We start from the raw sequence: 26800 nt of genomic DNA, 5'->3' as shown, positions 1-26800 counted from the left end.
TCAACCTTTGAAAATGGATGAACCAGCAAGATATTAAGGAAGTACTACTTTTTAAGTGTTATAAAAAAAAAGTGCGTTTTGTTAACAACATACTTTTATGAAAGTTAATTTTTTTTTAACTACAATGTAAGTTCCAAAACTTCTTCGATCCAAAGCAATAACCCAAAAGGTGAAACTAATCGTCTCTAAATCATGGTTTATACTTTCGAATTGCACACATACTTTTGAACCATGTTTCGCGATTCATTATCGTTTATCTTATCGAAGTAACAATTTTTTGCATGTTTCAATACAATCATAAACAAAAAACATAGAAATAGTATGAAAAAATCCTATTTTGTTTCAATTGCATCTATTCATTTGACATAATTTCCCCCAATTAGTAAGTTACCGTAAAAGGTGCCTTGTAACACCTGATGTGGTGGTTGAAATAGGTGGTTATTGCAGATCTTCTTTTTCTGTTGCCGAGAAGTGACAGAAAAAATCAAATTAATTTCATTAAATTTTTTAACAGTAGACACAATACGGGGAGAGTGCAAAATAAATCAACAGTCTAGTTTTACAAATTGCTAGAGTGTACTATCTCCTTAATATAAGTGTGTGTTTGTGTTGCTAAACATTTACGCAACAATTAGACAAATTTGTTCACTCTATAGTGATTGTTAATTGTGTAACTTTAATGTCTCCATTGTACACACTTAACCTATTTCAAATTGGATTTAACGTATTGAAAATTCCGTTGTCTTCCACGTAGTTTAACTAATGAGTTGAACGGAATCGAAATACAATATTAAAAAGGCTTTCATTTGACTGCAAAATACTGTGAAATAATAATTGAATGTGCATCTCATCACGTTTTACCCGAAACCGAGCTAACCATCGCAAAATGGAGCGAAAATGTGAACCAAAAATACTAACCAAAACAAAACAAATCATATAACACGAGTACACAGCTTCGAAGAAAGCCGATGGCAATGGGGATTTCGTTTATGTAGTTGTTAAGGTTTGGTAAAGGCCGCCGTGCTGGTCGATTGGTTTCGGTTAGTTTTCTGCCCGGGTGCGCATTTTGGGTGGTCCTTCCAGGTGGGTGACTATTGGAAGAGTTCGTCAAAATGGTGTATGCCATGTACAAGAGGAATGTTCGCTTCATTTTTCTTTTGTAGCTTCAATCCCATATGCTGAAGAGAAAAACGCACCGCAAGAGAGTAACAATAAATTTTATCAATATATTTTTAACATGCTATTTTATATTAATTATAAACATTTATTCAAGGGTGAAGCTCTTGAAAAAAAAAATTGAAAGGCAATTCGGCTGTTCATGTAGCTGCAAATATGTTTAACGCGAGGAGTAGCCCCTAAATAAGAAAGTTAACCGCAGTTTTTCAAATGGGAAACGCTTATTAGCCATTGGCCAACACGAACCAATTGGTACCAATTTTGCAGTTGGTTGAGTACACTACAGAACCATTGTTCTATGCCAGCGCCCAGCTACAGCCACTATGAGCGCCTTCCCCGTCACCTCCCCCATCTTCTTCCTGGTGCTTCTACACAAATGGAGCTAAAAGAAAATCGTCCGGAAAATGGCATCGCCAGACGTCAGATCGTATAGCCGTTCGTTTTGCGTCTCGTTTTACGCTAGAGCTGCAAGACAGGCGAACCAGCGATGATCGACGGATAATTAGCGACCCTGTAAACGGAAACATCGTTGCGTGGGAAGCTCTGCGGGCAGGCGGAAAATAGCGACCGGTATCGTCGAATTGTTACACCCGGTTGCATCTTTTCCGATGATGAGCAACCCGAGACATATTCACCTCGATGCTCAATTGCTCACTCGCACGAGTTATCTACTACCCCCTCCACCACCATCCCCTACCCCTCGACTGGGGCAATCTTCCTGAAATGAGGTTTTGCGAGGACGAAAAAAAAAGAGTCCAAAATTGAGGGCTAACACACTGCCAATCAAAAGTTCTGCCCCATTTATGCCCCGGTGGTACTTTTCGTACCCCTGCTATACGCTACTGTTACTAACCACCAGGCGTCTCCATCGCATCACATCATATACTACAATGGAGACGCCTGGTGCTGCGTACCAGGAGGAAAGTGTCATGTCCAAGGATAATGACACATGAAAAACTTTCCTTCCTTTACACCATTCCGCATCCTACCGCGCTTTCGCAGCACCAAAACCAGGACGCACAATCGACGAATCAGGAGGAAAAATTTCACACCCCCACCGCATACACTTCACCCTACAAACCAATGGGCGACAATTGTAGGATTCGCCGGATTACATGCCTTCGCTCGGAAGAAAAAACGACACGCTCACACACACTCACACATATATCGTTGCGTCTTTGTCCCCGGATTTTGGGAAGCTTAATCTTCATTTTACGCCCTGCCAAAGCGGAAGCAACGAAACCGGAATGTCGCACTCATCCTGGGAGGTTTATCACCTTCGTCGCGCGTCGTTCACTGTTTCCTGCCGGATTCGGTTGCATTATACTTTTGGTAGCGGCAACGGAATATGGCCGGTGGTGTGATAGGGAAGGAACACATTTCGAGGTCTAATCTGGCCTTTTATCTTCATTACAAATGAAAGCATTTAACGGCTTACATTCTGGATGGGGGGGAGGGGAGATGGCCGTACCGTACTCAAGCGGCTTTGGTAGCGCTTTCACGCTGATAGCGCACACTTTTCATTAGAGTTTCCCTTTCGGGCAGCGAGGTTGTTTTGTTTGTTGTTTTATTTTGCACAAACCCCCAAAACCGTCTGCTCCATTTCGAGTGTGTGTGCGACGGAGTGGGGTAGTCACCCTTAAAGCGCGAAAAATAGAAATCACACCAAAGCACCCTGCACGTACTTCATCTGCACTAGTGCGTCAAACAAAAAACCAAAAAAAAAAACAGGAAAAGGTGTTTTATTTGAGAAGTAAACCCGTTTTTTCCCCACAACCCATCAGACAACCGTCGCCGCACCGGGACCGGAAAACACAAGAAAAGGGCAAGTTTGCTTTATGATTATGAAAAACAACCAACGGTTGCGGTTGGCAGTGCGTAGGCAGTGGTGTTTCGAAGGGTTTTCCATTATCCTTTTTGCCACCGTGATGGTCGTCGGGATGCTTGGGGTCAGGTTGAAGAAAATAATAATGCAATCCCCTTGGTTGGTTGTTTATGGAGTCTTCGTTGGCGGGTATGGGTTGAGGTGGTGGATGGCTCAAGGATGAAAGCGTTCGGTGACGCTAAATAGCGGAAACGAAAGTAAAACCTGTCACAACATCAAAGCCTCCCGTGTAAAACCATGCAGAACCAACGGTTCATGCTAATTTGCTCGATTTCCGGTGGCATTAGAATGGAAATTCCCAAATCCCGTGAAGTGCACGGACAGAACAGTAAATACTCCATACATTAACATTAAAACATAAAGTTGATATAAAGAAATTAGTAGAATAAACCTTTAAAGAACAATAAAATCGATGATTGTAAAAACAATTGATGATTGATTGCAAAAAACTAACGCGCATCATCAAAACGACCCCCCCCCCCCCATCGGAACCTCCCCCTCCCCCTCCACCCCCTCAAGCCATCCCCCCATACCCCTCCCCTAATAACTACAAATTCATTTTGACCACCTCCCACGGATATTTCTAAAATTTGTTTATGAGCTTCTTTTTAAACTAGGGGCCCAAACTATCATCATCAATTATCCGCCATCAGGATTGATCCGCCACTGAAATAACGTACAAGTTTATAGTTAGTATCATACTATTAAGTAAGACTGCAGTTTGGAAACTGATTTGATCGCTCAGTATAAAAAACGGCAGGCCCGGTGTGGCATTCATAGCGGCACCGGTGTTCACATGACAGGACTGTTACATAACACACGACTGGACTGTTACAAGTGGGATTTATATCAATCCCACATAGGCAGAACTGACTATCCAGCTATGGATAAATAAAGTAGCTTATAGCCTAAATTGGCAGGCTTAGATCTCCCGAGGTTATTGTGTCGATAAAGAAGTAAAGAAAGTCAACCACCGAAAACAACCAAAATCCTGCGTAAAGCATAAGAAAAATTAAGTATTCTAGATGTAACATTTTTTAGTGAAATTTATAAACCATGTTCCATTTTGGTTTGGTTGGAGTATGAATCAGTGCATTACAGTAACATAGTTGCCGTAAGAACTGATTCTTTTTATAGAAAGAGCTTGACTAGTCAACCGTGTGATGTCATACCAATGTTCTTTTATTTGTCCCCACACTTTTTTCGTAGTCTTGCGGGATTATTTGGCAACGAGATTAACCTTGACATTACACCACCGATGCTCAATCGGGTTGACATTTGGTGATCATACAGGTCAAACTATCACGGTGACCTTGCTGGTAGACCAGCCGCTTATACGCTGACATGGTAGTATGATGAAGATCCTTGTCCTATATGAACCTCCATTTGAGCAGCATCTGCCGTCTGACAAAATCACTTGCTTAAGTATTAAAGTGTTACAGGCTACTGTTTTGCTGTAGGAAAAATAACGAAACTGCTTCTTTTTTATAAAATGTAATCCTACTACATGACGATGTGTTCACGGTTTACCATTCTTATCGTCATTAGTGGATTCTCTTGTTTCAGCATCGTTAAACACACTGCAGAAAAAGATAACCGATTGTTCCAAAGTATTAGCTACCTGAAGATCAGACTTGCAAAAAGTACTCATTGCTCTTTAAACAAGTGTTGAACTACCATAAAATGGTAATTGAAATCAATAATGTACAAAAAATTACACCATTATACACATAACGTGGTACCTCAAGGTATTAACGGAATCACATTGTTCGAGCAACATGCGTGAATGTTCACCTCATAGTTCCATTACTACTTGTTGTACTCAAAATTCAAGAATAATATCAATGTTCGATTAACGCATTGTTCAAATGCTCGAAAGCTTTCAAAATGTTCGAAGATAATATTTAGTGGTGGTAGTATTATTTTGTCCGACATAGCAAAGCATCCAAAAGGTCCAACCAAATGCCATCAATTAAGCGTTGTTTTCAAAAAAATGAGTGTTGCGTCCAGCAACGATGCCCTTTTTCGTCTTCGATTAATAATCACAAGATAAACCAACAGTTTTTTTAATAACTGAATGTATTCTTTGAATTAAAAAATTCAATGTTCTGTCTATGCGAAAAAGAGCTGGCGCCTATTTGCACGCACTTTTATAGGTAGTTTCTCCTCACGATAGCGGTCATTGCTCCTTCCTAGATTCATCCGAAACGAATGACGATCGATCGATTCGGATAAATGTCCCTAACCTGACCGACCTTATCGTTTCGCCCTTTTTCGCCCCGCTGTCTGCTGTCATCGTTGTAGCAACGTGTTGACCGCTGTTTATAAACAACAATGAGTAATTTCTCAAAACATATGTTTTACCATATGTCAAAGCCCTGTGATATATACTGAGCGGTGAGATTTTAGTTGTACTCCTTATACAACTGGGGAATAAAACACACATTTGGAATAAGCAATTCACAGCTTAATATAAATAACAGCACAGGGAAATGTGTGAAGTTTCCACAATGGGGACAAATCGAAACGGGAAGTTGGCGCTATTTTTTGGAAGGTCATCTGAAGGATTCAGGAATATATTTGAAAAGATCTTGCCGCGGTTCGAGCTGATTGTTGTTCAAACCACAATCTGGTGGAAATTTCATTCTTTTATTATATTACGAGGAAAAATACGAACACCAACTTCGAAATTATCAATACTCAGCACAAATTCGCTACGATGGATATTTGGCTAGTGAATATTATACATGGAAAAGTGATTCTGTCATGACGAGAGAGGGTCTTTAAAAGAGTGCTTTGATTATTCGACCTCGATTCCACATCAACGCATTGGGAAATCAATTGAATCCTTTCCTGGATCTTTTACAACTGGCAGAAGCTAAGCTTCTGGTAACGCTAACCAGACTAAAAAAAGATATCATCAGACCATTGCTAGAACCCTAAAATATCTTAACAGATATTAGTTAATATCTTAAAATTGTCTAGGGTCTAATAGGACGGGATATACAGGAATTTGAAGTTGTCATCAACAATGATTTACGGTCGTTGCGTGTTCTTTTCTGCCCCGTTTCTACATCCTATGTCTGTGTATTACATTTGATAAAAAATGCTTAATTGGTGACAACTGCCTCCTGTAAATACAACCGAAAATAATGTACATCCCAATTCACCCAACGCTTAATGCTGCCAATAACTTCGTCCAGGGCGGCCGAACGAACACTTACACCTATTTTACAGTGATTAAATGCTTTAATACACTTCCCGAAACGTCCCACCACTGTTTCGCCCCTATCACAGGCAACAAACACCGCCTGCAAAGCTTACGGCAAACCGAAGCCGTAATTTTCACAGCCCAAGCCTTAAATTAATCTGCTAAAATGGCGGTAAATTTTCCCGAACCTTATCGATAGCGTGATGGAAAGGTACGTCGGGCCGTACTTGCTGGGTGTGGGAAAGTGCGAATGGAGGAAGCAAGCCGCTTTCCATCGGCCCTGACTGCCTTATGGAAAATGTTTCAACTGGAAAAGTGGCCCAGTTCACAAGACTGAACGCCAATTAGTATCAATTAGTTGAGTTGCCGATGCTCCGGGCTGCTTACCGTACCGTTGCTTCCCGGTATTGGTCCAGCTTGGAAAATTCACCATAGCAAAACAAAAAGAACATCCTCCCGCTCTTAGAGGTAAGGTAAGAGCACACCACACACACACACACATACATACATGGAGCAGAAGCATGAGCATCCCTTAAACCCATTTTTCTTGTCTATTTCTTGCGCTTTGAACATCACAGGACGTAGCAAAAAAAAAAGCGGGAACCAGTATAAAATGGCTAGCAACTGTCCAGCACCATCGCGAGTTTTCCCTGCTGGGGATGGAAAGTGCTTTTCACTGCCCACCAAGGGCGGTTTTTGCGATCGGTGCTGAGCGTCATAAAGCAACGGATAATGTGCCTCGTGACTCGACTAGCTCGAGGAGCTTTAGATTTCCCTCACGAAAGAGATAAATTAAGCGAATAAGAGCGAGAGAGAAAGAGAGAGAGAGAAAGAGAAAACGAGATTGAGTAAGCATGGGGAAAGGGGCGAAATAAAAAGAGATAAAGTACGTCGTTCGAAGCTTTAAACATGAGTATGTTCATTAAATTCTTCCACCCATCTTTTTTACGGCCATTCTCGCACTGTTTGCATCGGCAGCCATTTCCTTTGAGGCTAATTCAAACGTGGCCAACCGATGGGATGCGGCCATCGGCACGGTCGGTTTCGAAGCTGAAGCATGCTCAAGAAAACCATAATCGCTCATAAAGCGCCCCTCCCCCCCCTTGCACCACACCAGCCACACTGGTCACCAAACTGTAACCAACGGTACTGGCGCGGAAAACTATCCACCGTTTATTACCTTCCTTTCGCAACGGTACCGTTTTGCCGTGAAGCACCAGGTGCAGCACCGTACTTCCGGTTATTATCAGAAATCCACCCGCCTATCTTTTCACCAATTCCATCCTCATACACGCTATCGCTCCCTCCTCCGCCATCAACGTGGGACCTCACATTGCAGGAAGGCGGAAAAGCCATACCAGGAATTGCTTTTAATAAAGATAAATTGAAGAGAAATTAAGATACGACTGTGAAGGCTACGAAGACTTCATCCATGTCTTCTGTTCATTCTCCCCCTATCCCCCTGTTACCTATTTTCCCCCCTCCTATAACCAGCGCTTTCTTCTTCAATATACTTAACCAGATGTTGTCCAGGATTTCGTACACTCTAAGCACCCCCGCTGCTCTCCCGTCTCGCCCAACACCCCACACTCCCTAGGTTCGCGAGGGGTTCACCGAGAGTGGGACGGATTCTGTTAGTTTTGTTTTCGTTTCGCATGCTGCTTATTTTGATTATGGCACTCGAATGCTGCAGGCACGATGGGTTTTAGCTTTCGCAAAGCGATACTCGAACCTGCTCTCACACATCCACCATCACGCACACTAGGCATTGTTGATCCAGAGCGGTATCACATCGCGTATGTGACCACCACCGTGTGGCAAAGCAACTGGAACCGGAACCGGGTGGCCCACGCGCCCCAAACCTCCCCCATGCTCATTGCTAATGATACAAACAGCATGCGTTTCGCACCCACCATCAGCACGCTACCCTTTGCTGGTACGTTTCATTTTTATCAAGGCAAATAGTTGAACCGCCCCATACACATACACAAACACACAGACACACTGTGCGGCTCCAGTTTCGGTAGCTTATTTACCGGAAACCATTTTCATTATCCACTAAGGCTGCCATACTGTCAGGACCCGTTCCATGCGAAACTGTGGCGGCAAACAAGGACAAACAACGCAAATCAACGGCCGGTTCCTATGCCGTACGAGTGCGGTCCGGTACGGTCCCGGTTCCGTACGGTTTTATTATGCCTACCACAGTGACCGGAACGTGTGGGAAAAGTGGGGATGCATGCGAAGCGAAGGGTGAAGATTGTTAGTATTAAGACTAGCGCTGCAGAAGGAGAAGAACGACAGGAAAGAAAAAAGAAACACACACAGCACAACGAAGTGTTTGTTTTTATTCTCCCGGTCACCGGTGCGATAGCAGCAGATTGACGGTATGTTGGCGCCTAAATATAGGCTTTACGCAGCACAGCATCATCCTATTGGGCAGCAACGGGGGAAAAACAAACCGTTTTCACATACCACACCAGTGGTGGTGCATACCATACGAAAATAAGCGCTCGTTCAATTAGAAGCAATCCACGGACAGCTATGGGAACAAAACAAATACATTAAATTGCAGTTAAATACTTCTTCAAAAAATTGTTACCCATTTTTATTGCTGGCTTTGCCCTTGATGGAACCCTACCAACAGTAATCCGTTGCAGAAAATTATGCCGCGTTTATTATCCTTCAATGGCATCCTTTATTTTCCAATCACTGCATGCATTGATATCGTCTTCCAACGGAAAGCACTGCCACTTCAAAAGCTTTTCCTTGAAAAAGTCACAACCCCCCCCTTACGTCAAAGCTGGGTAACGGTCGCACTAACATCAGTGACCGTAATTGAAATGCGCACTTGACGACCACTGCGCTCGGAAGCACAACCTCCCCGACACGGTCGTGTCCGAGTTTGTCAGTTTATTGGGCAGTAAAACTTCTACCCCGCCATTCCCGGGTACAAGGCTACAACATTCTTCGCCTGCAACTTGACTCGGCTCCAAGCAAACAAAACAACAAACAAAAAATGCTGGTGCCCGGTCCAAGCCGGCACGCCCGAACAGGAATGGAGTTACCATACTGTCGTCTCGGTCCCGTAGACCAGTGCATGAGCAATGTCAGTCTCCACGGCGCTCACAGAGACGGATGGAGTAATCAAATTAATAACTCTACTGATGCAGCTGCACCGGCCTTGCATCCGGACAATGATGGCAGCCCCGTAAAAACAGCTGGACAGGAAGCAGATTTTACGAACTTCATTTGGCGACCGGGTCCCATGATTGGGTTCCGGTTTCGCCATCGCCCGAACGTGCTGCTTTTATTATTTAAAATCCGAAACAGGCGAACGGTGCGAAGAATACCTTCATCAGCAGGTCCGGTTTGAAGTGACGGCATTGCAGCTACCGGTGCGTTGTTGCTTCGCACCGAACAGGGAAAGCATTTTGTATGAGTAAGCTGTTTTCGTTTTAACCATTCTGTACAATTACGGCACCGTAATGAGGTTGTGCGTGAAATAGTCTTTTTTGATTATTCCCAACTTTGTAAAAGTGCTTTCTGTGCAGAGTGGCCTCAGTTGGTTGAATATTACATTGGTTCTAAAATACAGCTCATTCCATGGAACGTTTTCTATGTCGGTCAGTCTTGAACGTTGAAACAGTTCAAATAAGCGTTACTTTGCCTTCCAGTGGTGCTGGATTCATTTTATATTCCAACATCTTTAAATTCGTGTGTCACTATAAAGTCCTTTTTAAAACAAATCTTTAAAACCGGTAACAAATTCCTCTTCTTTATCGGCACAACACCCTCAAGAGGTCTAGGAATGCCAGCTAGATAATCTGTCCTGATGAGATGAGTCTTGTGAAGGCAGGTGCCGCTACCAAAACCACCACTGGACCGTCCCAAGTTCCCCAAAGTTCTGTTGTACCATTTATGGACACACGGGATGTGATATCTCTTTACATTTCGCTGAACTTTCAGGTCACTTCGCTGTCTTGGCCTGTCCATGTGGACGACCTTAAAGAGCTTTACGGGCTGTGTCGTTAGGTGTCATTCTTATGACGTGACCAGCCCACCGGAGCCTGGCGAGTCTAAACCGCTGCACGACATTAAGTTCACCGTTAGCTCGAGCATAGAGCATAGAGCTCGTTATGGTGGCGGCTCCTCCATTGTCCTATAGAGAAAAAATCCCTCTGAGTATCTTGCTCTCGAATGTGGCTAAGAGGGTTTAATCAGTTTTGGACAAAGTCCATATCTCAGAGGCGTATGTGAGTACTGGAATTATCTTGTTGATGGTTCTATGTAACATCTGGCTACAGTTTCCTTTGCACTTAAGCTCAATTTTTATTCATGTGTTCTTAAGATTTTACCTCATTGGGATGCTTCCGAAATGTCTTCTTCATAATATTCCATTTTTTTCGATGGGTTCCGGCCTTAGTTCAGGTGTGTTTTGAGAGTTCTTGTCCTTGAGAGTGAGCAACTGGGCTTTGAATCACTCCTGGATAAAATTGAATAACGACGCGAAGCTAGAAGAGCCCTGAAGATGGTAGGGCATTTGTATTGTTTCTGCAGAGGATGCATCTGTAGATACTCCTTGAAGTAGATCTCCAGGTTTACCATCTCGGTAGTAACGAACTAACGAACGCGCACATAAACAGAACGCCTGCCAAATCATAAATTTCATGATGATGATAATGGCTTCGTCAGCATTTGGCGCCTGGGCGATTTTTAACGTGTTTGAACAAAAACATTTCGTGACGATGGTTTTAATGTAACGCAATGTCTTCCCATTTTTGAAAAACTTGCATCGGTGGAAAAACACTATAATCAGTACATTCTAATGTACTTTTACCATTATTGAATGATGTTGGCAATCAACGCCACAAATATGAGTTCATGCAATGAAAATGCTTAGTATGCTTATAAAAATTCTTTAAAAGCTTGTTGTCTTCAACGGTTACATGTTCGTTGATGGTCAACTCAAACCCCATTTATTTCCTAGTTGATTATAGTTAGCGATTTGGTATCCTTCGAACGAAAACTATTTGTTTATCTTATGCTCTTCGAGGGCTTGAGATGCTCTGATTTATTAACAAGAACTTGATTTATTGATGAACGGTCATAATTATTATTTAATCAATTAAAATTTATTCACTAATTCCAGTTTACTTAACAAAACATTTATACTTTTATACATTATTTCAGATAAAGATAGTAAAACACGTACAAAGCGATTCGAAATTATTACAACATTATAGAATATTTGAACAATTTCAGTATATACAGTATATTTCAGTTACAGGAACCTTTAGCATCAAAAATCCATTTCTAGACTACAATTTAGTAAGACTACACTTTAAATGTATTTTAGATAGTTCGAGAGTAGATCACAAAAAAGCTAATACCGCAAACATCATTTTTCTTAGAACATTACTGTAAACCTACTTCTTTTCACTTTATTGAAGCCCAGTGCTTCACCTCAAGATGCTACGATTCGGCATCCAAATCAACACAACCTGGAAAACAAACATCACCCACCAGTCGTTTGCCGACGGTTGTCTCAGCTAAACTATATCTTCCGCAAATGTTACAAATAACGAGCTTCCGCTTGGTGCTGAAAAATTCATGTCGCTCCAAGCATGTCGATGCATCATGGGAGTTGTTTATTTCTTTGCACAGTTTCAAACTCCTCCGTAACCATTTGCGGAGCACAACATAAACACACGGGCGAACACGGGAGGTGTCGAAATTAAAATGAAATAAAACCCTATAGAAGTTCATGCCCGAGGATGGAAAAGCGAGAAAAACGGTTGTCGTGTTTTAATGCTCTCCGGCTTTCCCGCTTCTCAACTTCAATGGGAGCACCCGGTATTGGTCCGGCTGGGGAGAAAGGGCTTGCTGATCTACCAAATAAAAATTAAAACAGCGAAAAAAAATCTCCCAACACAAACTACAACGTAAAACTGTTCGCACACCAAACGGTAGTGCATTTATTTTCACTTCCTGCCTGGAAAACAAAAAGGCGGAACAAGGTCCTCCACAAGCCCAGCACACCCCCGGACCCATGAACTGCACGTTTCCATTGGCAGCCACCGGCCATTTTCTACCGGGGCGATAAATCTACTCCATAAACAAGCCAACCGCTTGTACCAGGACGCTTCGTGTGCGAAAGCTGCTCCCTGTTTCTCTCCCACTCTTACATTTACTGATTGGTACTGAGAGGTAAGGATATTCATTGTTGGGAAGTTTTATCGTCGACTTTCGATTCGCCCTTTATTTTTGGTTTTGCGCCCGCACTCACGTACCGCGGTGGCTTTTCCTGTGCTTTACAGTTTTTTTTTTGTTTTGGTGTGTGTGCGACCAATGGGTTTTGATCGTGCAGCGCGAATGGAAACTTTGTGTTCGATCCAATGTTTTTCTTGGAGTATGGTGTGGAGGGAAAGTGAGTGGGAGCGGTTAGTGGAAAGGAGTAGAAGGGAAAGCACATTTTTCACCAGGCGAAAATGAGCACAAACTGCGCACCAAAGTACCGATCGTTCCTTCCTTGGATGGGAGCTGCCGTAAGCTAGTGTGCAATTTGTGAATTTTATTCGAAAAGTGCACTGAGAATGCAACCTCTACAGTGCATGATTGCCCAGATGCGGACCTTCAACAGTAAAATGGCAAATGTGTCTATTTGAAAGCATGTAATTGTTTTAAATACAATATAAAAATCTGCTACAATTTCACCCATAATCCTGAAAGATAAAGTCCTCTTTTTATACAAAATGTAAGTCATCTGTCAGAAAAGGTCAAATATAGATCAGCAGTGAAGATAAAGTCTTAAATAAAAAATCATGACACAGAGGATTGTATATAAAATAATTATATATACTTATACCTGGTTAGTTTCAATGTCAAATCTTATGTCTACTTCCTTTACTTACTTACTTAACAAAAAAGAGAAAACTACAAATTTAGGAGATACACACACATGCAAGTCGCATAATTGAGTAATAATTTGGAATTGTTCACACTTTAAAGAATTAGAATATCATCAAGATTTTAATTTGCTGATGTCGGTAAAAGCCTGTCATAAGATAAAAAAGGTTTTCCTTTGCCGGTACGTCTTTGGATATTGATACTTTGATCTTTGATATTGATATCCAGTAGAGCTAAACACGATACATAGTCGAACTGCTCCCAAGCAATTAACTAATACCATTTTTAAATATTCCTGTACTAAACAAACGATGAAACGAAAGGACGTTGACCACATACTATACCGCAAGGACATTATGAATTTATGACAATTTTCTACTATTCAAATAGAGGAATTATACGATCAAAATACGTCCTGGATATAAAATTCTCAAACAACTCTTAGGTATCTTTCAACTCTTTTTGGTATGAACTGGGACTTTATTGTATTTTTTTCAAAGTTTAAATAAAACATAAGAAATACTAAATAATTTTTCTAATTTACTAATGCAAAGAACATACACAGCATAACGTTATCGAATAAGCATAAATTATACAGTAAAATATGCTGCTGGAAAGCTGGAATTTTCACAGTTCATCAATAGTTATTGATATTGATATGATATGAGATATTGATATTGATATGATATTGATATGAGTTATTTGATACTTGTATTTTCCCTTTCTTTCGTTATGCCTGGCTTTATTACCAACAATATTCTTACTTATTTACTTATCAGGCGCAACAACCGCTTCGCGGTCTCGGCCTGTTGCAGGAGCCCTCTAAACCGCTCAAAGTCGAGTGTCGTCATCGGCCAACTCATTCTCCCGGACTTTCTGGTGGACGCATCAACGCCATCACTCTATCTCAATTTGGATATGCCATGCCCACTCTGCCCATGTTGACGGCCTGACTTTACTCGCCGGGTCGTCCGGTGTCATTCTCGTGACGTGATCATCCCAAAGGAGCCCGGCGAGTCTAATTCGTTATACAGCAGGTCCTGCAGTTGGTACAACTTGTAATTATAGCGGCTTCTCCATTGTCCTTCTACACATACGGGACATCTTTCTGAGCATCTTCCTCTCGAACGCGGTTAAAATTTTTCATTTCAGCACCGTAATACCCTTGTAATTGCTGCACACTAGTGTATTGTTCAATACAAAATTGTTACTTAATTAAAATATTTCGAACAAAAAATGGCAAAGATGGGGCAGCATGGGACTTTTTTCAGATCCACTATAAAATTGCTAGTTTTAGTAGTAGTTGGTGTTCTATTTGTAATATATTGCTGTTGGCATCCCTTCGTTCATTCATTCCTTTTATCTATAAAGCGTGTACATACTTTGGTTCATATCAAAAACCGCATAAGGGTTAATTTCCATTTGACGTTCGTACATCCCGAACCAACTGTCAATGACCTCCGGGGTTTGGGGTCGGTAAAAATAACTCACGGAATACGCCCCCATTCAAGTAAAATGCTGCACGGAAAGTTCCGATTGTAAATATTCAGCTCCTGCTCTCGATGGCGTTACATCGGTGGAAACTTTCCCTTTTTGTGCGCGTTTCCAACCCCTTTCACCAATGCCTGCTGGTGGGTGTAGCGTTCAGAATTCAGTTTCCAAAAATGTGAAAACATCCCCAAACAGAAAACAGGACCACCGGGATTAGGAAAAATGTAAAAACACGCGCCGTACATGGGAAATAAAAAAATAATAGAGAACGTAAAAATTTTGAAGCTCAAAACTTTTGATCAATACGATGAGGAACTGTGGAACTCGTCTATGGAAAGGAAAGAGGAAACGGAAGAGAAAACAAGAGCAAAACGTCACAACACAACATAAAACAAAAGCAAACATTCATGGCTGTGAACGGTTGATGAGGGTGATGTTTGGTTGATGGGTGGAGGATGAAATAAGTGTGGGAGGAAGGGGGAGGTGAAGAATGAAAACAAGCGCCGTAAACTTTTCGCGTACTTTCGCGTGCGCTTGTGCTTTAGCTTACGAGATGGCTTTTCCCTCCCATGTGATGATGGGTGTATACATGTGTATCTTTGTGTTGTGTAAGAATGTTTATTGAAGACAAAAAAAATGGTTAATGAAAATCATAGTACATAGTGTGGGCGTGCGGTGACCGTGGAAATCGGCGCGCACACCAAACAATGGTACCGGAAAACTCCGGAAAAGGAAATAAAATACTTACAAAGACCAAAACCAAAAAAAAAAGCAACCCCTAAACACGAAAAGTCACCCCAAAGGGAGCAAAGCGCATAAGCATGGTAACGACGATGTGTGTTTGTGTGTATTAATATGTTCGACGGGAATGTTAACATTCGCACGTTCGGCAAACAGAACGTGCAGCTAAGCGCCACAACGAAGCTTCACGCACGCAAAGCCGCCCAACCGTGTGCACACTGGGGGAGGTTTTTTTCCCAAGTCTACGTTAATGGGTGCAAATATGCTACCGACAAATTTGTGATTTGTGCGTGCGTGTGTGTGTGTGTGTGTGCATTAGACTCTATGAAAGAAAGGACATTGTAAAGACAGGGTTGGGCAAATGACTTTGAAATCGAAGCGATGCACACACACACACATAAATGCGTTACGGGGATTTTTTTTGCCACAAATCAAAACACGCGACTAATAAAGAAAAATTAAATGAGAAAACAGAAATAATGGTGTTTACTCAATAAAGCAAGTGCACATTTGCTGTTTTGAGCCATTTCCAAGTTGATCTTCCCTGGTGCTCCTACCGGAAAGCGGAAAACAAAACAAAAAACACGCGTGCAACGTAAAGCGATTCCAGTGCAAGCCTCCCGGGTCGTTCGCCGTGATCACAGCCCACCGCCAAGATGTGACTGGTCGGGCGGTTGGGCCGAGACGTTAACGAGTAGAATTTATTTTAAACCAACCCTTGACAAACAAATGGCCTGCCGCTGGGCGAATGTGGGTTCGTGAAATTCCCACCTGCGTTCACACCAGCCCACACACCATCATCGATAACGCACGTGCACAAACACACACACACGCACACGTGAGCGTCACAAAAAACACAAACATGAGAAACTTAACTAGAAGCATGGTGGCCATTTTCCAACCCTTCCCCCCTCCCCCTCCTCTCTTCATACCATGAGAACGAACTCTCATCCTCCGAGGTGGGTGGAAAAAAACAGATGAGAAACTAAAACAAAAAAAAACACTCCCCAAAACGCCACCTGCGATGCAGTGCAAACATCCCAGGGTGCGGAAGAATGTTGTTCTGGGAAGTTATTTTAATCAACATACACGCCCCCACCAACCCCCACCAAAGGAAAATGGTAGCAGCGGCAAATAGTTCACCAACCACCCGGACCGGAGCAATTTTCCGCTCGATATGCGCGCCGGAAAAGCGCCGCTTTCCGGTCCTAAGTATCGCAATGTATGGTCCCCGTTCATTAACGATCGTTGCTTGCGCTTTGGCTACGTTTTTCGCCACCGTAACCACTTACCGCCACGGACGACGGACACCATCCGGGGGCCGTCACCACCGCCAGCGCGACGGGACGAGTTTACTCGCCTCTCCTTCCGGACACTTTCGCCGCGCGAATGGTGTAAACAGTGGATGCAACGTAATATTGATGCACTACATGAGTCCACCACGGGTGGGATGCCGTGTGTGATTGAAACCAGTACGATCGGGATGGGCCCGCTTAAACATGGTGGACGGGTGCAATGAATTAAGTGGAGCCCACGCGTACGATTCAGAGGTCACCGGCACTTACGATGTACGCGGTGTGTCCCATTTCAAAACTCTTATGAGTCGAATGGTTCCATCAGCGCAAAAAGATCTTAGCGAACAAGCACGTTACGTTTCTTCACTATTGCTTTGCTGCACAATTCTTCGACGAAAGCGACGAAAACTGCCCGTTTCGACATTAAATTGCTTGTGTTCCAAAAACATTCCCCATCGCGTGTGTTTACGCTTGACAGGCCTAATTGATTTTGCCGGTATTAATTAACGATAAATAATTATCCCACGCATAATGAACAGGTTTGGAGAGATACCACGAAAAACAAAATCAATGCGTATAATACGAATTATCTGCCCGGATTAGCACGGTATCAATGTCCATTACTTCTAGTTGGCTGAAGATCCCATATCCACATGCTTTCGTCTGAAGAAAATTCGGCTGTTATATGGTAAATATAGCCGTTTGGTATTTATATACAAAGAATGATCAAGTTTCCGTTAGAATTAGCAGAATATTTTTTTTCCCCTTGGAATTAACGGAATTAGCAAAATTTTATTCATTTTGTTTGTTTTATCCAACCCAGCCCGAACATTGTAATACTATTTTCATTTTTATTATTTCGTCAAAGGACACGTCATACTATCTATTACTAATACCAAAAAACTAATGATAATTTAATCTATGATATGAGTTCAGATCAGTTGGAAGATATTTTTGTCTTCAAACCACGAAACGTACATTTTATCGCGAGTAATCTCAGAAGTGTTGGAGTCTGCTGGATTGTAGGAGCTTGTGAAGCCCATAGTAAGCGCCTCGGGATTTCGCCTAGCGCGATAATAATGCGCTTCTGGATTTCGTTGATGCAGTAATTTCCCAAAGTTACGATATTACCAAGTTAGCAAACCTCCTCTACCACATCGACATAGTCGTCGTCAACTGATGTACTGCTTCCCAGATGGGTTCTATTACAATCAAAGCCTTGGGAAAGCAGGTGCTTTATCTTTGACGAATTGTTCCTCAATCCTTTTGTTAAGGTTTCACGTATCAGTCCGGTGTATGCTTCCATAGCTGATGTTCCATAGCTCAGTCCGATCTTGGAGCTCCGAGGCCGAGCTTGGAGCTTGGCACAGTTATTTGCCATGTTTGTGTACTGGGTATATGACACTAAATTTCCACATCTCCGGAGACTCCTCCTGTTCTCAAATCTTTACAATCAGCCGATGCATAATGGTGGAGTTCTGCCACCGCTGCCTGCTGATGATTTCGTCTAAGGATGACAGGACCAAACAAGATGCTCCAAATCGTGGAATCCAACACCGCAACCCCTAAGCATCCAATGCGAAAATACTAGACCTTAGTATAGACATAATCTGAATGAACGTACCATCTCCAGAGCTACCAGAGGACCAACGCTTCTGGAAATCTTATTAAGAGATGGAATTGACCTCCGTGTTTCACGTATTCCTGCAAGGTACCATGTGGAACGACACAAATAGTGGGACACAAAGGTGCGTGTGAGGTAGGATGAACCTATCACAAAAGAACACCTTCCGAAGTCCCAAGCTTTGTCGAAATCATCTCCCTTTGCACTCTTTTGTTTACCGCAAGACTAAACTAGATATAGTTCTTCAGCAGAATAGTGTAAGTTCTTCATAATATTTTAAATCATGACATATTAATCCGGAGGTTAATTATGATATCATCGAAATATCGAGAAAAAAGTTATGTAAACATTGCAGAACTCCAAAATAAATTTGGATAAATTATTTTTTTTAGTTTCCCAACTACGAAGACATAAACAACGATTTAGAGATGATATGGAACTTCAATAATTCTTACGAATAGTTTGAGTTCAGCAACGTATGCAATGCAAAATGTTACTCCTTTACGATTAGCACTTAGAATCTTAGGCGCAGGTTTCAGGGAATGCTTTCAATGAAGCAGTATTTTCTTACTTTGTTCATCTTCATCGATGTGTGTATTCAGCATCTGCCAATTTGCGTACATCAGGTAATTCTGGAACCATCTGTACAGTGGAGTGCCGAGCATCTTTTTCATCATTTTATTGTTACTAATGCCTTAACTGATGATCATTTACAAATTTGTTTCTCCTGTGTTTATTTTTTCCCCTAGATTCCCCATCTGGAGACGCGTTGGGATTATCGATTAAGGCGGGAAAGCTGCTTGGTTAATCTTTACCCTCATCCGAGCACACTCTCAAAGGTAAGCTCAATTTTAGCGAAAATCTTTACGATGAAACACTTAACAAGAGGCCACAGTAACGGAGCTGTATGATCACACGTGGAGCTGTTCAAATGTCGATAGATCAAACCAGGGACAGCTCGACAAACTGGCCTCGTTTCGTGCGATTGCCGACACAATTCTGCCAACGCAGGAAAGGCATACACACGGCGTACCGGACCACATTCCAATCCGTCATGTCCCGTGATCGATCTCTGCTTTCCAGCTAAGGAACCATCCGTACCGGTTCCTGTTTGATTGATAGACTCGATTGACCCCTTCCTGCTTGGAAGACGGTAAGCATTTCAATCCCCTTCGCTACGCCCCTCCCATACGGTCGTCCGGTCGGTTGCTGTCGTTGGTTGAATTTATTTCGCTCAAGTATGCGTCCACATTCCAGCCACTCGGACCGCCTACCCCATACCCCAAACTTCCCTGAAAATCGATCTCGAGGCGGTGCAAAAGCCAAAAAACAGCGAAGATTTCGCAAGAAGGCGTACATTTTCTTCCAGCATCGATTGATTTCAGTTCCGATCCGGTTAAAGCCACTCCACCTCGGAAGTAAATCGGATTGCTCGGCCCAGAATGCTTCGGAAGCATAGAAAACTCCCAACCCCTGGTCGGGAAGCCCGACAAAATCCAGCCGAAAACAATAAATCCAATTACGTACCACTCCAGCCCCCCCAAAAAAAAACCCCGGCCCAGCGTTCGGTAGGATTCGTTGCTGCTGCCGAGGATGGCTTCCGGTACACGGATACCGGAACCAGTGTGTGCATTCCGCACTGCTGCACTGGGCAGGCTGTGCGAGTACAAAAGCGCGGGCTTAGGTACGGTGCTTAAAAACTTCATTTTGATAAAATCGATAAAAACTGCTGCCGAAAAGCGATTCGTTCGTTCCGAATGCATGTTACAGGATTTACTGCTACTGGGCTTGGTTACCCGAACTGGTAATGCGGAATCGACACGCATCGAACCATGCATCTACCCATACACACGTAGGGGTGTAGTCAACCACCACCGGCAATCGTTCAGCCCTCCGTGGAATTAGCTTCCGTTGTAAAATGGCACAAAATGGTGTGTGGCTTTACTAACCAGTACCGGCAGGTTGGAACACGCTACCGGGTGCAATGCAACGGGCAATGCAAATTTATGCCGAAGCGCCGTACCGTACCCGGGGTAAAGGCCATTGTTTTGCATTTATTCGCCCCGATCGCATGGAGCGATAGAAAATTGGATCCATCGGTTTACGGAATGCTAGTGGCAAAATTGCAAAGATCTCGAAGCCGAAGAAGCGCCACCGATCGGAAAATAGGAACGTGCAGTCGGGCGAGCCCGGTCGCATAAAATGTATATTTAATTTGTGTACACAGGCATTCGGCCAGCCGTATCAGCCTCTAAAGCACGGAATGCCCAGCTGTTTCCAGACGTTCCTCGGCTGGGAGCGCTGTTTGTTCCTTTGTCTCCCGTTCGTACACCGGCCAGAGGACGGTGATTCTTTATTAGGAAAATGCTTGTTCCGTAGTCAGATAATATTTATACTTCAGATGCGTCACTTGGAAGCTCATGCATCTTGCCGTCTCCGCATGCACGTGCGCAACCGTATGCCGTCCATTTTCATGAGGATCAAACACTAACGGCCTGCTATCAAAGACATTACAGCAATATTTATGCGGCGTTGACCGCCATTACATTCTTCGATGCTTCCTATTCTCTATTCTGTGCAGCTATTGTCCCACTCTTCTGCTTGACAGCTTAAAATGTTGGATTTTTTTTAACATTGTTTATGAAAAATAACTTACCCTAGCGGTCACGCAGTCGCAACGAGAGCGTCATCATATAAGTTATAATCGTATCTCATTTAATATGACCTCATGATATTCTTCAATACATGTATTTCTAATAGTATGAATACTAGTTAAATCAATTTTCTGCGTCGGACTGTGATATTGATTCTTCTGTGGAATTCTGTTTCGGCGATGACTTTTATCTCACGAAAGAAACAGAATTTAGATCTGTTTTAATTTGAAATGTCTAGTCTAATGTTCGCTTGAACCCATTATTAAAGAATCCTTTAGAATAAAAGGAAACTTGTGGTTTTTGAACCTATAATACTCCGGGAACACGAAATCTTTATCCAGATAGCTTTTAACTTTGAAGCCCAAACCTATGATTTGCCCAAAATAGGGGATTGGGGTTATTTTTAATTAGATATCTTCAGATGTCGAGATATTATAGCGTATATATCTTCCGATATATTATATTGTTGGAGATATATTCTTCAAAAAAACCATCATGCTTTTCGTTTTGTTCTTCAAATTGTGCTAAATTTACAATTTTTATGTTCGTCCATTTCATTTTATCTAGCGTTTTTGACCCTACGACCCACTACGAAACACAACAAAAAGGGTATTACAAATTGTATCACGAAGGAAACACTGTAGCAGATTACCCATTTAAACGATCCTTTTCACACTTTCACATAAAAAAATATAATCCTTCCGTAGGCTTTTGGTATATTTATTATAGTCAACAGCGAGCCTTCATCTTCAGCCCACTATTTTTAGTTCTAGTGCGTTTGGAGGGTTTACTTTGTTGGTACCATACCACTTCAAGAAAAAATTGCCCAACAGTCGTGTGCTATAGAGAATAACTGAAATAAATAATATAATATTTCTCATTATCAAAATTATTTTTGATGATTTCATAAGTTGACGATTGCTTGTTGGTTGCTCTTGATGCATTTGAAGAGAGTTAATTTTGTTCTTGTGCGTCTTCTTGGTGTTCTATCAGCGATGTTCTTAATTGTTAAGTTTACTTCTTCAACATTCTAACAAATTAATTGGACCCAAACGATGTGATTAACAAAATAATAAAAATCAAAACATTCGAAATTTTGCATCGAAACCCTCATAACTGCAAGACATGAGTTATTGATCTGCTATAAAAATGATAAAAGAAAACATTTGTTCTTAAGTTTGACGTCATTTCACCAATAGATAGTTTGAACAATTTTTAAATTAAGAAAAGAAATAATTTTGTTGCATGGAGTTTTCTCCGACCTGGTCAAAAGATATTGAGTAGTTTACGTAAACATATGTACAAATCATAGGCAAATTTATCCATTTATTTGTGTACACCTTTGCAGAACATCATTTTAATTTATCTCTACAACTTTTTCTTATTATCAGAAAACTATCTTTTAGTTATGATACAGACTTTAGTTACACTAAACACTGTTTTAAGAAAAGGCAAAAGGGATTTAAATGCCTAAAACCATTGATCGTTCCTTTTAGGTGATTTCTTACTTATCTGATTCGACTGACGACACTTTCCCCATAAGAAAGTACATCTTATAAAGGTTCTTGTAGTGGAACTCTAGAACTGCTATAGTGGTTCGATGAACACTGTGCGTACTTCACATAATCTCTAAGGATAATTGCACTCAAACGGAAAGATAATTGTACACCTTAATAATTTGAATAATTTGAAATGAATATCCTGTAAACTGGTTTTGAAGATCGGTTGCATGTTAGGGTGTACGAAAATTACCCAATTACCCTGATCCATTCTTTTCCCATAGCCTGAGACATTCATCTTTATTTTATTAGTTTGGAGATAGTATCACAATAATCTAATATGTTCTTCAACATAAGTCATGCCTTGGAGCACATCATACTTTATATTAAAAAGTTTAAGATGGCATCATGAAGACATTCGTAAAAGACATAGCATTTTGACATTTACATAAGACATAAGATATCTTTCTTGTGGAACTACATTAGGAGAAAAATCAATTAAAGGTTAGAAACCCAACTTTGACTTCAATTTATTAAAAACAGTTTACCAATTAAATTATCTAATTTATCATAAATTATTGTTCGTTAAAGTAATTTCAAAAGATTATCTAAAACATCTTAAATTTATTGTTTTTATCTTTACTGATAAATATAATGTAATACCTGAACCTGTGTTAGAAATCCTCCGCGTTTGTTATTAAATCTTAATAAATTATGAAGGATGAACCATGTTCAACATTCCAATTAATCAAAGGCTATTGTTATACCTAGAATCTCAAATCTAAACGCCGTAAAAACGTAACAGATGAATTAAAACTCAAAACAAATCGAAGCGTGGAGGCCTTTCTCATTGGCTCGAAAACTGCGACCAATTTGAAAGGATATGACAAAAAAACTGGAGAAATAATTTTCAAAGCTGAACCTTTGCATACTTTCTATACAAAACCGTAGCAAACGTTAACATTGTGATTCTGTACGTTTAATAATTAAACTTTTTCTCAAACATTGACCCGTGTGCACTGATGTTCTATATAAATGTGAATATAAATGTGAAGATTTAAAGAAAAAATGTCATAACTCTCGCGTAACTCACTATGTTCCTCATGAGCGAGAGCCAAATGTGATGCAACCGAACCGCCACACTAATGGAACTCAACCATGCTAGCGGAAAAAGCCATCCTTCAACAAAACAGATACAATAGCGGCAACGTCAAGGACCACTCGCGAGCAACAATTACCTCCCGTCAAGTGGGGTTCATTCGCCAACCAGCCGCGTTGCGGTCGCGGCACCATCCCGCCGAGCGTTGCAGCATCGATGTTCGACGTGATGTGGCATTTGGTTTGGGTACTAGGACTAGGCAATGGTAACATGAACCCGCACTGTCAGGCAGCTGTAAAGTGACACTCATCACAGCGCCAAAGAAAAAGGCTGGCTCACACAAACAGGGTGCACGGGTGGAGTTTGTTGCGTTTTTAACAACCTGCAAGAGTGTACTCGGACGAAGATGCTCATCACTCACAACAATGTATACCTCTCATGCCAATCCGAAGTGTGCGGAGCTGCTTCAATGGAGAGTTGAGAGTTGGGGGATGAAACAAAAGCGTCATAATGGAGATAGATTGAATGGGAAATGGCACCAGGAGAAATACAACAAGTGGTCCAACGGGGTACTTGAGCTGCGTCGAGTAATGATAGGTACCATTATCTGAGTTGCCTTGTCCATATTGTCAGGGTTAAGCTGGCCCAATAAGTATCTTGACTCGAATCGTATCATACAGTCATTAGATCTTAAAGCAATACCTCTAGCTGGCCAATGTCCGGTTACTTTATGTGAGCTGGTCGTCTTACTAACACTTCTGATGTGTTTCCCTTTTCTTTCTTCGTCTACTCTCGTTTTCAGGCATACGTTGATCTGGTGGCAGCCTGGGGTTGGAAGTCGTTCACCATCATCTACGAAACGAACGAAGGTTTGGTGCGGATGCAGGAACTCCTGAAGGCGCACGGACTCTCCGACTATCCCATCACGGTGCGACAGCTAAGCGACTCCGGCGATTACCGGTACGTGGCTAGTGAAACTAACCCAACTAGCAACTCCACCCCAAAACCCACAAGTTCCGATACCAACGTTGAAACTTTGCCCTTCTGGTTGCTGGTTTTACAGCACACGCATAGCGTTTGCCTGACAAACTACACATTAATTTAATGCCTCTCGAGTAAATTTAATTTATAAATTATTTAAAACCCTCCCGCACCACTTACTCCCCACATCCACAAGGGATTTCTACGAGACGATCGGGAATAGTTTGCTGCCCGAGTTCTGGTTGGAGTTGTGGAAACTTTTCCACCGTATGGTGGGGGTGGTTTGGAGTGAAGATGTATTTCCGGCAAGTCGAACGAGTAACAGCGGGAAAATGGTCTCGCAAAAGGGAAATCTTTGGCGAAAGTTTTCCCACACCCTAACACGCCGGTGGCACGGTGGAAAACAACCCTCTACGATCGTTTCCTTAGCGGTTTTCCTAAACTGACGCTAGGAACGGTGAGAATGCAGCTTTTCTGCGGGGTAGATGCAATCCGTCAACTACGCCAGCAGGTGGTAGAGCACTGCGTTGACTTCTATTTCATCATCCCTGCTATAGCTTCTGCCATACCTCCACGCATCCAGCTTGTCGAGAGCAATTTTAACTATTCCTGCTGTGTGTGATCGACACCTCGCGCGAAGGCGCAGATACCGTGCAATTAAGCACGTTTATTGTCGGTGACTTCACGCCATCTGACGCCAGCTGCTGACAGAGGTGGGGAACACGTGCCTTAACTGAGAATGCGTACCGATGATCCGGTTGATATACGAAACATCTAAAAACAGAAAAAAAACAACAACAACGCAACACTCCTGACGCTGTTCCCGCTGTCAGTGTATTTGGTACCGGATGCACTTTCAACCCGTCAGGAAAAAGGGAAATTAATTTCTTTGTGCTTGGTAGGTTTTTGTCGAGAGTTCTCTCACTCTTACACGTACTACCTTTTGTATCGCAAATGCTGGTATGACCTGACCCTGGCACAGGTGCAGCACCAACCCATTGGACCGTCACGTGAAATTGACTTCGAACACAAGTCACCCATTTGTCAACTGCCCAAGGTGGAGAAGAAGGGAGGGTGCTAAAGGCAGGAGAGCCTATGATGGTTCTGTAACTTCAGAGCCTCATTTTCCCCGGGCCGCGAGGCAAATCATCAGCAACCGCAGCACACAGCAATTTAATATCAACCGACAGACAGTGTCATCGAGCGGTGGTATCGCACATTTATCATCCACCAAATAGTGTCCCACCCTCCCGGAGTGTACGGTACGTTTCCGACTCGCATCCCTGACGGTGCGGCAGGTGTGGTATCGTTTTTCCCGGTGGGCATTTTCATCCTTCACTGCCTGCTGCGGTATCTCATTAAAATGTTCCGTACCCTTTCGTAACGCGGCGCAACGATTAGGTTTTGTGGACATGGAATTTTAGGCTGGTGTGGCACAGCAGACAGACTCCAAATGTGCCACATGACGCTGGAAGAGGCCACGGGTGAAAGGTGTACGTACAGGGTGGGGTATGTCATCACACACATGGAATGACCTCGCATGGCGATAATGATGTAGTCGTCCGTTGCAGAGTGAAGGAAGAGTTTCTCTAAACAGTGTTGTGCGAAATTGAAATAGAAGTAGTAACAGAACTAAGGAACAACCATCTTTATCATAAGATTTCTTTCTAAGATCTTTGTCAACGATGGCTGAAGATATTCCAAGGGTGTATTCTACATCTCCATATATTTTCAAAAATATTTTATCCAAGGTTATTTAAGTACGCTGATATTTCTTTAGACTGCTTTTTGAAATAAATTTGTACCTAGGTTTGAAAACTTTAGGATAATTTTAGCTGTTTTCCAATTGGTGTTGAATTAGATTTTGGTATTAGAGTAGAACGCCTTAAAGTATGTTAAGCGCATAACATTTTTTGCTAATACTAGCTAATCGGCCCTATTACAGGGTTATCCAACAAAGCTCAAAGGTGCATACAACTTTATTCGTATATACGGATATTTCTCCTACGAAGTTTGATATTTTGGTGTGATGTGAACCATATCCCGAGTAAAATATAGATATCGTCGACAATAAGTCTTTTTTTAGCCTTTAACAGGTTCTCGGGGACCATCAACCGATAGCACAAACCTTTGGAACTTGCCGGGTCTTGTCCTTCATTCAAAAAAATAATACTCCAAACGGATATTTAAAGTCAGACATAGTCATTCAACAGACATCATGAGTCGTTTTATAAC

General features: G+C 42.1%; 1 protein-coding gene across 1 annotated transcript in view; it reads left to right on the top strand.

The window, feature by feature from the left end:
* The window catches only part of LOC128713426 (glutamate receptor ionotropic, kainate 2), a 119765-nt gene that overhangs the window by 53262 nt on the left and 39703 nt on the right, over positions 1-26800 (top strand). Inside the window, exons 4-5 of the mRNA XM_053808289.1 lie at positions 19082-19171; positions 24387-24544. Coding sequence (XP_053664264.1) covers positions 19082-19171; positions 24387-24544 — 248 coding nt within the window. The remainder of the gene's footprint in view (positions 1-19081; positions 19172-24386; positions 24545-26800) is intronic.

This window comes from Anopheles marshallii, chromosome X (assembly GCF_943734725.1).
Source record: "Anopheles marshallii chromosome X, idAnoMarsDA_429_01, whole genome shotgun sequence".
NCBI classification, from domain to species: domain Eukaryota; kingdom Metazoa; phylum Arthropoda; class Insecta; order Diptera; family Culicidae; genus Anopheles; species Anopheles marshallii.
This window is presented reverse-complemented; position numbering and strand designations above follow the sequence as displayed.